Source organism: Lemur catta, chromosome 5 (genome assembly GCF_020740605.2).
Source record: "Lemur catta isolate mLemCat1 chromosome 5, mLemCat1.pri, whole genome shotgun sequence".
In the NCBI taxonomy this organism is placed as follows: Eukaryota; Metazoa; Chordata; class Mammalia; order Primates; family Lemuridae; genus Lemur; species Lemur catta.
This window is the reverse complement of record NC_059132.1, coordinates 101,005,489-101,018,777: the sequence shown is the minus strand read 5'-3', so window position 1 is coordinate 101,018,777 and position 13,289 is coordinate 101,005,489. Positions and strand designations below refer to the sequence as shown.

Below are 13,289 nucleotides of genomic sequence, written 5' to 3'. Positions count from 1 at the left end.
TACAGGAACATTTAATGTTCTTGAATTACCAATGTATTTTTCCATTGAGAGTTGGAATAAAATGGAAAGCGCTTTTTGAAACTTGGAGATGAAAGATTGAAAATTTAAGTGCATGTGATTGTTCCATCCTGCTGACTTCAATTGCTTAAATCTCAGTAGCTCTAAAAGCTTTAATAATGAATATTTTTCCCTTGAATTATTTTGCTATTCTTTGAGAGATATGGGATAAGTTTGCAGAATATACTGTATTGTTTTTCTTTCATTTGTCTATAAAAATAATTTCATTTAGGGGAAGGGAATGGGAAGGATACCCTCATGAGGTATCCTTTGCCCTGGAAGTCACTTGTTATTCATGAGCTTGCTGTGGTACCTTGGTCATTGAAAAGATAATGAAATGTAAATCACGGGGGTCACCTGACTGCCAGAGCTCGCAGAGCAATCCCACATAGGATTGTGTGGAAGATGCGTTTTCATGGAGCCAGACTCCTGAATTCTGTCACTGGCTGACTCACTCACTGGAAGTGAGGTCCTAGGAAAGTTACCCTGTCTCTGCCTCTCCTTCCCATCATTATAGTGGGATAATAATCCTGCCTCACAGGGCTCAGCAGGGGCTCAGTAAATCTTGCATCTTTCCTTTGCCTTTTGTATTGAATCTTTCTCTCTAGTTAATTTATGATACTAATTCAAGCTCAAATTCAATGTATTTTCTGTTTGTTTTTTCTCTTATCTATTTATGTTAATAGTGGCCTATTCTGAATTGTGTGTGTGTATGTGTATGTGTGTATGTGAATTGTCTAAGTGGGGAGGTAAAGAAAATTGTGTCTCTCAGTGTCAAATTTCATGAGAATAGAAATCATGGTTTGATGAATCCTGAAATTAAACTGAGGAAGCTCTCACAGGTGCATCTGATACCTGTTTGCTTGCTGCTAATTTGTTTTTTCAAGGAAACACAGGATGTAAAGTCTGTGGTGTTAGTTTTTGCTGTTTAACAAATTTCATGGCTTAAAACAACACCCCTTTATTAGTTCACACCTCTGTAGGTCAGAAGTCCAGCACAGGATGGCTGGGTTCTTTGCTCATTGTATCTCAAGGCTGACATCAATATGTTGGCCACACTGAGTTCTTGTATGGAGACTTTGAAGAAAATCCACTTCCAAGCTTATTCAGGTTATTGACAGAATTCAGTTCCTTGTGGTTGCAGAACTGAATTCTCTATATTCTTACTGGCTTCCTTCTTGAGCTTTGAATCTTTCCGACTTCCTTTTCTAGTACTAACCAGCAGAAACTCTCTGCTTTTAGATAAGGCCCACCTGGGTAATCCCCCTATTTTAAGACCTGCTGTGCTATACAACATAACTAAATTGCCAGAGTAAAAGTCATCTTACTCACAGTTCCAAGGATTATATAGGGCATCATACAGGGCGTACCAGGGAGAGGGAGATCTCATCAGGGGACTGTTAAAAATCTTCCTGGTGCATTTGTACTTTTTGTTATTGTTGATTTTCATTTTTTGTTTTTCAAGATTACAGAAGAGAGTGGTGAGCAAATGCCATGTTATTTTGTCATGGTAAGCCTACAAGAAGTTGGAGGAGTTGAAACTAAGAACTGGACAGTCCCAAGAAGGCTCAGTGAGTTTCAGAATTTACACCGGAAACTTAGTGAGGTATGAATACTCATGAGGTAGAATCCTTGTGACAGGATTCTATAATTACTGAGCAAGAGGAGATTCAAGAGCTCATTTCAATTTTACACATAAGGAAACTGATTAATTTTTCTCCTTTCCTGTTCATCCTAGCAAAGTGGCATTTTCAGCCTGACATTTGGAAATTTACTCATAGATCGGACCATCTAGTCTACTCTGTGTCTGTCAGAACAGATAATTGTGTTATTTTCATTGTAAATTACCATAGAACTCCAGATTGGAAGAGACCTAGGAATCATCTAGGGCCAGTGGTTTTGAAGCTGCCGGTTCTGACCCATTAAGAGATAGTGAAATCCATCATGAGTTTACAACAATAGAGAACAGAATATGTTGGATTTCATCACACATACTAAGGGAGGCAGCAAAGTGTGGTGGTTGAAAGCACAACCTCTAAAGCCAGACTGCTGGGCTTTGAATCTTACCTCTACCATTTATAACTGTATGACCTGGGAGGTGACACTCAGTTGCTTTGTGCCTCTTTTCTTCATCAGTGAAGTACGAATATTAATAGTACCTACCTCACAGGGTTGTTGTAAGGATGAAGCATTTAGAATGTGTGGCACATAGTAACCATTATTGTGGTTTTCGTTAGTAGTAGTAGTGGTAATGAGCATTGTTTCACAGAGTATTTGTTTTGGTTTTATATATTTATATGTATATGTGCATATGCATTATGGGTTGCACACATGCATTTCCTACTGTGGGTTTTAGTTTAAAATGTTTGAAATCCACAGTGTAGGCCATTTATTTCATAGATGAGGGAAACTGATCCCAAAGCATAACTGACATATCACAGGATGTATACATAGTGGCCAAGTTAGGATTAGAATCTGACTTTTTATTATTCTTCCCACTTTTCCTCAGTAACTGCATCTTCTCTAATTCTCCTGCTGGGGGGGGGTAACTGCCCTTTGCTCCAGCAATGAAAAAGTCTTCAATCATTTCTACTTTAGGTAGAAAATTTTTCTTTTGCTCAGAAGGAACTGACACTGGTATAACCCTATGGTCACCTCTCAGACTCCTCTTTTGCATATGAAATGTGTCTCCTTTAGTCTTGTCTCCTAGGGTGATTTTTAATCACTAAGGATTGATGGGCAAAACCAAGTGTCATGCACACTATAGCGTTTCTCAGATGGACTCTGGTCCACCCCAGCAGTATGGAAAGCAAAATGTTCATCTCAGTGTAACAATGCCTTTTTCCCAGAAGTTTTGAGTAAAATTGACACTGCAGAATACATGTGGTGTTTGCCTTGTGACAAGCCATTGTGGAACCTAAGTTTAGTATCAGTTGAGTTGCAGATAAAAACAGAAAGAGGAAAAGGAATTTAGGGAAGATTTTGAAATAAAACGTACTTGGAAAATAAAATGTACTTAGAAAATCAAAATAATCACACTGATGCATTAAAAGAAACAAACACAAAGCCCATGTGTATCCTCATTGTCATCTTTCCTCCTCTGTGGATTGATAGCCGGGCTCTTCTCTTACCCTTGCTATTAATATTTCCTACACTTTGAGTTTTCCTGCTGTGAGAACCCTTCCTGTTGATAACTGTGACAGGAAGCACCTTTTTGAGTCCCTAGTGACTGTAATCTTCCCTTCCAAATCTGACTGCCTGTTTCACTTCTCTAAAATTTTATAGAGCTGTTGTGAGGATGAAATAACACATGCCCTGCTTCTAGCACAGTGTCTGGTAGAATGTAGGATTTAATCCACAAAGGGCAGTCTGTTATTAATATATTTACATTCTACAATTTGCTGTTGAAAGGCAGTAATAGAGCTACAACCCAAGGTTTCTTTCTTTCCATTGTTTTCTTTTGTTTAACTTTTTACAGACATGTTATAAACACAACACGTTCTAATGGAAAAATTCTCTGTGAGTGGGTTTCTAGACGTAGCACACTGTGCTACTGTGCGTGTTGTACAAATCTATCTCGTCAGCCCGGCTTCATTATTTCCCAGCTTCTGGGTATCCGCAGGTCTGGGAATAAGCTTTAACTTTCTCCACCTAATGTCCCATTCCCCCAGATTCTTTCAGCCTGATTAGAACAGGTCGCTTTCCAAGGTTTTAAATCTCAGGGGAACATGTACAGGAGGAAGATATTTGGTTCGTTCTAACTATAATTCTAAATCTTTAAGATTAAAATGTAATTTCAAAATACTAACATTTAATTTTTTTCCCCCACAGTGTGTCCCTTCTTTAAAAAAAGTCCAGTTGCCTTCTCTTAGCAAGCTGCCTTTCAAATCAATAGATCAAAAGTTTATGGAAAAGTCAAAGAATCAATTAAATAAGTTTTTACAGGTAAGCAAGTGAGAAGTTTTGGATGTGAGAGGAAAAATTAGTTATTTGGGGTTAAACTGTCATCATTCTAAGAGTTTATTATTTTTCTTTTTGTTCCAAAATTTGTGCCAGACCTTAAAAATATCTTTAGTCTTTTTTGTTAATTCCAGTATGATATACATAAAAAAATTACACATAAGTGTACAACTATCTTCATTTTCACAAACTGACCACCCCCATGTTACTAGCACCCAGTCCAAGGAACTGATTGTCTCCAGTACCTCCAGCCCCTCCCCATCACTGCTGCCCTGAAGGCAGCTCCTGGCCGGCTAGTGCCTGGTTTCAAACTTCCTGTGAACAGAACCATGCAGTGCAGATTCCTTTGTGCCTGACTTCTTTCACTCAACATTATGTTCGTGAGATTCATCCACAGTGGTGTTTTAGTTGTAGATCATTCATTTTCATTGCCATATAAGTTTTTCATTGTGTGAATGTACTCTTCATTCTGTTGTTGATGGGCGTTTGGCTAGTTTCCAGTTGGAGGCTCTTACAAAGAGTGCTTCTGTAGATTTCCAGTACTTGTCTTTTGGTGAATATATGTTGGGAAATACCTAGGGAATTGGGATTTTTTTTTAGTTTTTCAACATGATTATAGCAATTTTTATGCTCTCACCAGCAGTGTGATGGCTCCATGTCCTCGTTAACACTTTGTTTTGCCTTTTTCTTCTAGCCTTCTGGTGGGTATATAGTGGTAGCTCGTTGTGGTTTTAATTTGCATTTCCCTGATGACTGATGAAGTTGAGTACATTGCATATTTTTATTGGCTATTTGGATAGTTTTTTGTTTTTTTGAGTGTCTGTTAAAATTGTGTGTACTGTTGGCTTGCCTGTCTTTTCTATGTTGCTTTGTAGAAGTTTTGAATGTGTTTTGGATACGAGTTCCTTGTCAGACCACATATGCTGTCAATATCTTCTCTCTTTCTGTGGATTGCATTTTCACTCCTTTAATGATTTCTTTTAATGAATAGAAATTGCCAATTTTAATTTAGCCCAGTTTATCAATTTTTTCTTTTATTGTTAATGCCTTTTGTACCTGTTAAGAAGTCTTTGCCTATTCCAAGGCCCTGAAGATAAACTTCATTTAAACGCTTTGTTGTTTTCCATCAGTCTGTTTTTCAATAATAAGGCCATATGTTGTATGTTCTCCCAATAGCAACCACTGTTTATTCTTTCCTTAGCTATACCATCTGTGTCCAGAGTATAGATGTTACTTAAACTACGGACCGTAAAGCCCTAAAGTTCTTGGAGGCATGGATCTTTGCCCTATAAAACACATTTTCCCTCTGCAGTAGTAGCTAGAAGTTCTGAGACTTTCTTTTATATGCTTTGCATATTTTTATCATTTTAATTTTTTTATTTTTAGTTGACACATTGTAATTGTGCATATTTGTAGAATACAGTTTTATGTTTTGATACATGTATATGTTATATAATGATCAAGTCACAGTAGTTAACCTATCCATCATCACCTCATGCATATATCATTTCTTTGTGGCGAGAACAGCAAAACCTCTCTTCTAGCAGTTTTGTAATATGCAATACCTTACTGTCAACCATAGTCACCCTACTATGCAGTAGGACACCAGAACTTATTCCTGCTGTCTAACTGTAACTTTGGACCCATTGAACAGCTTTTCCCATTCTCCTCCCCCTAGTCTCTGGTAACCACTATTCTACTTTTTATTTCTATATCAACTTGTTTTTTTGGGTTCCACAGAGAAGTGAGATCGTGCCGTATTTGTCTATGTGTGGTTTATTGCACTTAACACAATATTCCCCAGGTTGATCCATGTTGTCACAATTGACAGGATTTTATTATTTTTATGGCTGAATAGTATTCCATTGTGTATATATGACAGGTTTTCTTTATCCATTCATCCATTGTTGGACGCTTAGGTTGATTCTGTAATATTAATGTATCTTGGCTATTGTATAAATAGTGCTGTAATAAGCATGGGAGTGCAGATTCTCTTTGACATACTGATTTCATTTTCTTATATATCCAGTTGAAATTGTTGGATCATGTGGTAGTTATGTTTTTAATTTTTTTGAGGGACCTCCATACTCTTTTCCATAATGGGGGTACTAATTTACAGTTCCATGAACTTACTGTGTTGCCTTTTCTTTACATCGTTGCCAACACTTGGTTTTCTTTTGTCTTTTTTTATATTATCCATTCTAACTGGACATATCCTCTTATTGGGTGGTTGGGGATGGAAATGGGTTAGTGAGTTCTGCTATTGTGCCAAGAGAAGCATGCATGCTGGCCTACTGCTGGTAGGTAGTGTGAGCGTGGCTCAGGGCAAGAATAATCTGCTGCTAATCCAGATGAAACAGTGGTCTCAAGTGGTCATTTGCCTTCTAGTTAAAAGAAGTTTAAGTCAGGAAATAATGTTTCAATTATTTTTCATTTCCTCAAAGACTTTATTTGAAAGTGCTAACTATTCAGTATATTTAGGCAAGCCACACAGCAGACTGCAGTTTCAAATGTATCATCCCACAAACTGCAGACAGGAAAAGTGAAATGCAAAATGGTCAGTCTACAAGGCAGATATATTAGGTCCCCAGGATCTTCCAGAAAAAACCGATTCCATTGAGTATATGTTTACTTGAATGCTTAAATATGACCTATGGTGCCCTATCAAGGCATACTAATAAGACAGACGTTAATAATCTAGCTGCTCGTTCTTGTTCATGCTGTCATGTTTATCCTGCTTCCTGCCTACACGCTATCTTCCCCTCCCTCCCACGCACGTCCACTTGTTCCAGCCATGTTGGGTTTCCTTCGACAGGCACTCCACCCCACTTCTGGGCATGCATATGCTGTTTACGCTTCTTGGAATGCCACACCTTTCTCTGGCTTCACAGAGTAGCCGTCGTAGATCTTTGCCAGACTAGAATAGCAAGAGTGTTTGAGAGGTGGGGGAGTTCGGGATAGGGAGTGGGATTCTGTTCTCAGCTTATGAATGATAAAATCCCAATTTAGTCACTACCTTGCCTGCAGACATAGTCTTTGATCACATTTCTAACATTATTTTATACATATTTAATTTTGTTTTCCTTCATAATTGAATGTAATTAAGCCCAAAGATTTATCCCCCTTGGTGATTTCCTTATTTATGTTGATTGTATTAAATTTGAGACTTACCATTAGTATCATATCCTACTATTTTATAAAATAATGTTGGAGTGTAGATTAGCTAAAGGAAATCAAGACATGGGAGAGAATATCTCACTCCTCCTAATCCACCCTCACATATAAGTTGAACTGACCATTTAATACTCTGAAAAAGGAATAAAGCCCTGTCTGCGGGGTGCAGGGAAGGGAAGGCAGTGGTGGCACTAACTGGCCATCCCTCTTAATCTCCTTCCCTGTGTCCAAGCAGGACCTGCCCATGTCAGGACAGTCTTCTGCAGGGTACACAAAGCTGGTGACTGCTGGGATGCTGGTGGTACCCCTGGAACTCCTTGTCTGTTGGGCCCTCCCAAAGGTGCTTATTCTCAGGGAGGTCATAAGGTTTGTCAGGTCGTTTGTCATCTGAACAAATGGGATGGTGACCATCACGGACCAGCTGCTCTGGGACCAGACCTGAACCTCCACTTCTAGCCCAGCTTCTGTCATTAGAAGCATAGTTGGCTTCTAGTGTTCCACACGGGGTCACATCATAAGCGGGCAATAGTTCCCTTTGGTTTATTTATTCCTTTATCCTATATCTTATAATACTAGAGACTTAAATGTTCTGTAGTCACATTGTTAATTTTACTGTCTTATCGTAGCACTTGCTTGTACATAAACTCGATTTATGTTCTGCTCTCCTCTCCCCTAAGGCTTGATAAGTGCATACAGAACTTTAGGAAGTTGCCAGTTTAAGGGCCAATAAAAACAGTTGTATAGATACATAAACAAGCACTGCTTGGAAGGTGGCAGCGTAGTGTAATGAAACTGTTGCTTGGCAGGCAGTGCTACCACGTAATAAGTCAAAGTTCCTTTTTTTAGCCAATGTACAAAGTCTGAACATAGCCCAAAAAGGGCAATTTAGTGGTATCCTTGTGTAATTTGCAAAAATTTAAATTGTTCAAACACAGATGGGTGAAAGTTGTCTTTCAAAGGTGGTAGCACCTGGGATCTGTGCACTGTACACAAAGTGAGACTGTTTAGTTGCACCAAGTGGTATAGAGTGGTGTGAGTTCTATCTGCACAGGGTCCCCGTGAGTGAGCAGGGCACTACCAGTTAACCTGGACAGTATGGTTTGCTGTTAAGATCATTGAGAAATGATCCAGTACAGTTCATTTCATGGGGAGAGGGAAGTGGTTTGGGGTTCAGAAATATGATGAAAGTAAATTTGTGATACAGTCAATTCTGTTTTGTTTGCCTTTACTTTGTAGTAGCTCCCAGCAGCACAGAGAGTTTCCTATATAGAGCAATTCATCTTTCTTCCACAGAATCTGCTTTCAGATGAAAGACTGTGTCAGAGTGAAGCACTTTATGCCTTTTTGAGCCCTTCTCCTGACTACCTCAAGGTTATTGATGTGCAGGGGAAAAAAACCACTTTTTCATTATCTTCATTTTTGGAAAGACTTCCTCGTGACTTCTTCTCCCACCAGGAGGTGAGCCGTCTAAAGGTTGTACCATTTTCATAGCATGTTTAAGCAGATATCTTTTTGAAGGCTGTTTGGAGTAACAGATGCTTGTTGGGCACATGCTACTAATGGGGAGAAAGCAAATACATCCATTTTTAGTTACTATCGTTGTCATATTTTGGGGCACTGACTTGTCTTCCCCTGCAAGAGGAGGAGTTAAGATACAGAAATGGAAAGAGAATAAGAAGGTGGGTAAGTGAGATGTGGACGGGAAGCCCTGTAGGAGCTGCTCTACATGAGGTGGAGGCGCCAGGCCCGCGAGGGGAGGGGAGGAGGGCCGTCACGGTGGAGGAGCTGGACTGCCATTAGGGTTCAGGAGAGGACGACATAGGTCATTGGTCCAGAGTGGAGGGCTGTGCAGTGCACTAGTGGGAGACAAGGGAAAGGGCAGAAGGTGGGGCAAGGTTCATGCCAGGCTGAGGAGTTTAGACTGTCTTCTCAGAAAATGGAGAACTGTGGAATCTTTTGAAGGAAGAGGAATCAGGCACTGATATGTAGGAGTAAAGGAGTGAATAGGGAGAGACTGTAGACGTTTTGATCTCATGTTCTAGACCTCAGGCTTCCTCCAGAGGAGGCTCTCAACTCACATGTAGGCCACGGAGGCCCCCGTCTGGGTCTCTAGCCAGTTGCACAAGACTGTCTCTGAAATGTGGCTTCTCCTTAGCCTGTTGCCAGATGCCACTGCCTCTTCCTCAGGACTGGCTCAGTGAGTCTGGGCAGAGGAGCTGGCGATGAAAAGGAGTGTGCTACTCTCCCGCCTTCCGAGCTGGCAGCAGTCAGTGCGTACCGCAGCACAGGCCCACACCTCTGCTCAGGTCCACGTGTAAACCCGTTTCCCCCCAAGCTTCTTTCCCACCGCTGTCCTTCATGTTTGTACTTGGCTGGCTTACCTCTGTCACCTCCCTTTTATTCCGGAACCCTGCGGAGTTTACATGTGGCTCTGTCACTCTATGAAATGACTCTCTGAAGGGGAGTGCCAGGGGTTTCCTCTCAATCTTCACCTTTCTCAGCCTCTTCGGGCGTTTGATGTTGCTGGACTTCTGCAAAGCTGTAGGTTTTTAGGGAACTCCTCCTGCCCCTGTGACTTCTCAGTCCTTGCCCCGCTCACCTGATGCAGGTGTCGCCCAGAGGCCTGCCGTTAGCCCTCTGCTTGGGCCCACACTTGAGTTTTGCCTCTGTGCAGACGTTAGAACGCACTTCTTCACCTGGTCCTTCCACCACCTGAGGTTTGCACCTCTCTGACGGCACTTCATCCTGCCTTGTAGAAGCAGCTACTTGTGTGTGTCCCTGTCAGTCCCCTGAGAAGGCTGTGGGCGCTGAACGTCTGGGTCCATGTCACACTCATTTGCACTAGCCTGGTGCCTGGCACAGAAGGAGTTTTGAACTGAAACTTGCTGATATGCACATCAGGAAATGAGACTAGCTGAAGTACAGAATACAAGCTTGAATCAGAGCTTTAAAAATAACTAAATTACTTTGAAATGTTCATGTTTAAAAAACAACAGTGAATTTAAAATTATTTAAGTTAAAAGTCTTACTTTCAAAACTCAAACTGGTTAGAACACTATTAATACAATGACAGAGGTTTTTTAAAATTAGCTTATGTTTTAAACCTGGAGTAAAGCTTTGGAGTCCAACTTTTCCCTGAAGTTAGATTCATTCTGTCCTTCATATTGAAAATGGATAGATTTCTGTATCAAAGTTGAAGGATTATGTAAGGTTAAAATATGAGCAAATAGTTTGGAATTTATACTTGAAGAAGGAGAGTAGCTCTACCAGTTTTCTTGGATAAGTGATCTGCTTTCTGTGACTTTGCTGTATCCCCAGGAGGAGATAGAGGAGGACAGTGACCTGTCAGATTATGGTGACGATGTGGATGGGAGGAAAGACGCCTTGGCTGAACCATGTTTCATGTTGATTGGGGAGATTTTTGAGCTTCGAGGAAGTAAGCCTCTTTGTTATTACTTAGTGGTACTTGCTAGTTAAGTGGTACACACACCCACATACACACATTTAATGTCCCTTCCTGAAGTGCATCAGCCACGTATATATGTTCATGCATTCATTCATTTAACAAATAGTCTTAAGAGCCAGCCACATAGTATGCTGGGCATACAACCTTAAGACAGATAACGTCTCTGTGCTCTTGGAACTTAGGGTCCCGATTTACCCCATACCATGTTCCTCTGAAATCAGAAAGATAGAATGCTTTGAATTTCTTTTTGTGTAACTTGGCACAGCTTCATTGCCTTATCACCAAAAGTTGTACAAAAAATTATTTTGCATAGCAGAGGAAAAACCCCGTTGTTAAGGTGAGGTTGTGTTGCTAGGATAGAATTGTGGCCAGGGATGCAGGAATGCCTCAACCCTATTTTTCAACCACCTTTTTTCCTCTAGAGCAGTGGTTCTCGGTGGAAGGAGGGAGGGAAGGACATTTTCTAGTATCTGGAGACATTTTGGGTTGCCACAACTTGGGGTGAGGGTGAGCTGCTGGCATCTAGTGGGTACAGACTAGGGATGCTGCTAAACATTCTACAGTGCACAGGATAGCCCCCACCAGAGAGTTATCCTGCCCAAAGGCAGTAATGCTGAGGTTGAGAAATCCTTCCCTGGTGATTCCTGAAGGAGATGTACTTAGAAGAAACAATTGCAAGATCAGGATCAAAAATACCATTTTGTTAAGAGCTGTTCAAGTGCCCATCCCCCAAAGCAATGCTTTAGTGAAAGGTAAACTGGACTACATAGCTTGTGCTTTTTTTTTTTTTTTTTTTCTTTTTTAAAGCCTAGTCAAGTGAAGCAGTGGGAATGGAGAAGGAACAAAGAAATCTGTAACTGGTTGTGATCAACTAGTTGTAAACACCACTGCACTTGGACCAGCCGACACGGATTGGTCTTGAGTCTTGCATAGGACTTAACTACTCTTTGCCCACACCTTTACAACCCCCCAGCACTCTAAATCATGAGGCCAATTTATTTGGTCAGACCTGGAGCCTCAGTACTAGGTAGAGATATGGCAGATGCCTACAGGCACACCTAACCACCTAGAAGAGGAAGCAAATTAGAAGAGCAAGAGTGTGTAAGTCACAGTAATGCCACCAGCCAGTGAAGTGTTGCCCTGTGGATGTCCTGGGCTTTATCCACTCAGATTAGCATCTTTTCCCTTGAGACAAAGGAGATAGGCTAAGAGTGGGTTTAACATAGGAAATGGGGCTATACATCCCTTCTCACTTATATATCCCTTAACATGTCACTTCAAGAATTATTAGAACTATTTAGATGAAAAAACTTCAAATACTGTTTTAAACTTGAACATGTCTTATGTATCTTTTAATCCTCAATATCTACTGTAATGCCTGATCAATAAAATTCCTGGATGGATACACTGATGAGTGAATAGGCAAGAAAATTTTAAGTGCCAGAATGAATTATCTTTGGTTATTGAACTTTTTCTCCTCCTGAATCAAATCTAGGAGAATATATAATGTCAATCGGTAAATACTTTGGGAGCCTTTGTTTTAGATGCATTTCTGTAGGGAAACAAAAATATATCAAGATACAGATTTTACTTTCAGTGAATTTATTATAAAAGGGGTCCAAAAATGTACTTTACATTAAACGACAGACTAAATTCTAAACTGCAGGCAGAGATTTACATAAAAGGATGTTCATTTTTATCATAATTACAATAATGAAAAGTTAGAACTAAGATAAACTTTGGAAATAGGGGAGAGTTAAATTATTTAGGAAATAATCTATATGATGGAATATTATCCAGATATGAAAAGTCCTTTCAGATGAAAAAGCCGTAGTGTTTCAATATTTTGGAAACTTTGATATATACGATGTTTACCTTGATTCAGTATAGGAAGAAAAAAGTAATACTCCACCAAAGTCTGACTCTTCCTTAGTGAAATCTGGGCCGTTAAATCATGAATCCTCCCAGTTTCCCACAGAGTTCATAAGAATGAAGAAGCGCTATCACACCCTTTGTCATTTTGTTCCTTGTGATTGATGCAAGGAGCTTGAGAGATGTGGTAGACATGTCACAGCTAGTCACGGCTGAAGCAGGGCTCGTAATCCTGTCTTTGCAGTGTGCACTTCCTCCATCGGACGCCTGCTGAGAGCATATCTGGTTTTGCTAGTAACATTTCAGAGAGGAATAAATAGAACATCATTTATAATGAGATGTGGTATATTTTCCATCAGCAAAATCCTAGTGCTGCTGCAGCTGCTTCTGTAGCTTTGAATAAATGAGCCTTTGGAAGGAGTAATGGGGCTGTTTGGGGCAGTTGGGGACGGCGGAAGGATAGGAAAAAGTAATAGAGTAAGGGGCTGTCGTGATGGGAGAGGATATGGAGCAAAATCCATTTGGTTTCTGCTCTAGTTCAGTATACAAAAAAGGGACCAGTAATATAGCTTCCCCCCCTTTTTTTAATAAGCACTTGGCTGTTAGGCATTCTTCCTGGAGTTGCATTTGTCCTCAGACCCTTTGGGTATGAACTGCCTCTCTCCTGCCCTAGAAAGGCAGAGTGACATTATCATCACTGACAGACATGCTCATCCCAGCCTAAATGTCAGCCTAAAATGAACAAGTCTGCATGCTTGGC

General features: G+C 40.4%; 1 protein-coding gene across 2 annotated transcripts in view; it reads left to right on the top strand.

The window, feature by feature from the left end:
- The window catches only part of SNX25 (sorting nexin 25), a 104,227-nt gene that overhangs the window by 84,008 nt on the left and 6,930 nt on the right, over positions 1-13,289 (top strand). Inside the window, exons 12-15 of one of the 2 annotated variants that reach the window (XM_045552391.1) lie at positions 1,523-1,663; positions 3,889-4,002; positions 8,485-8,649; positions 10,510-10,627. In XM_045552391.1, coding sequence (XP_045408347.1) covers positions 1,523-1,663; positions 3,889-4,002; positions 8,485-8,649; positions 10,510-10,627 — 538 coding nt within the window. The remainder of the gene's footprint in view (positions 1-1,522; positions 1,664-3,888; positions 4,003-8,484; positions 8,650-10,509; positions 10,628-13,289) is intronic. The other variant, XR_006735414.1, reaches the window with a different exon arrangement.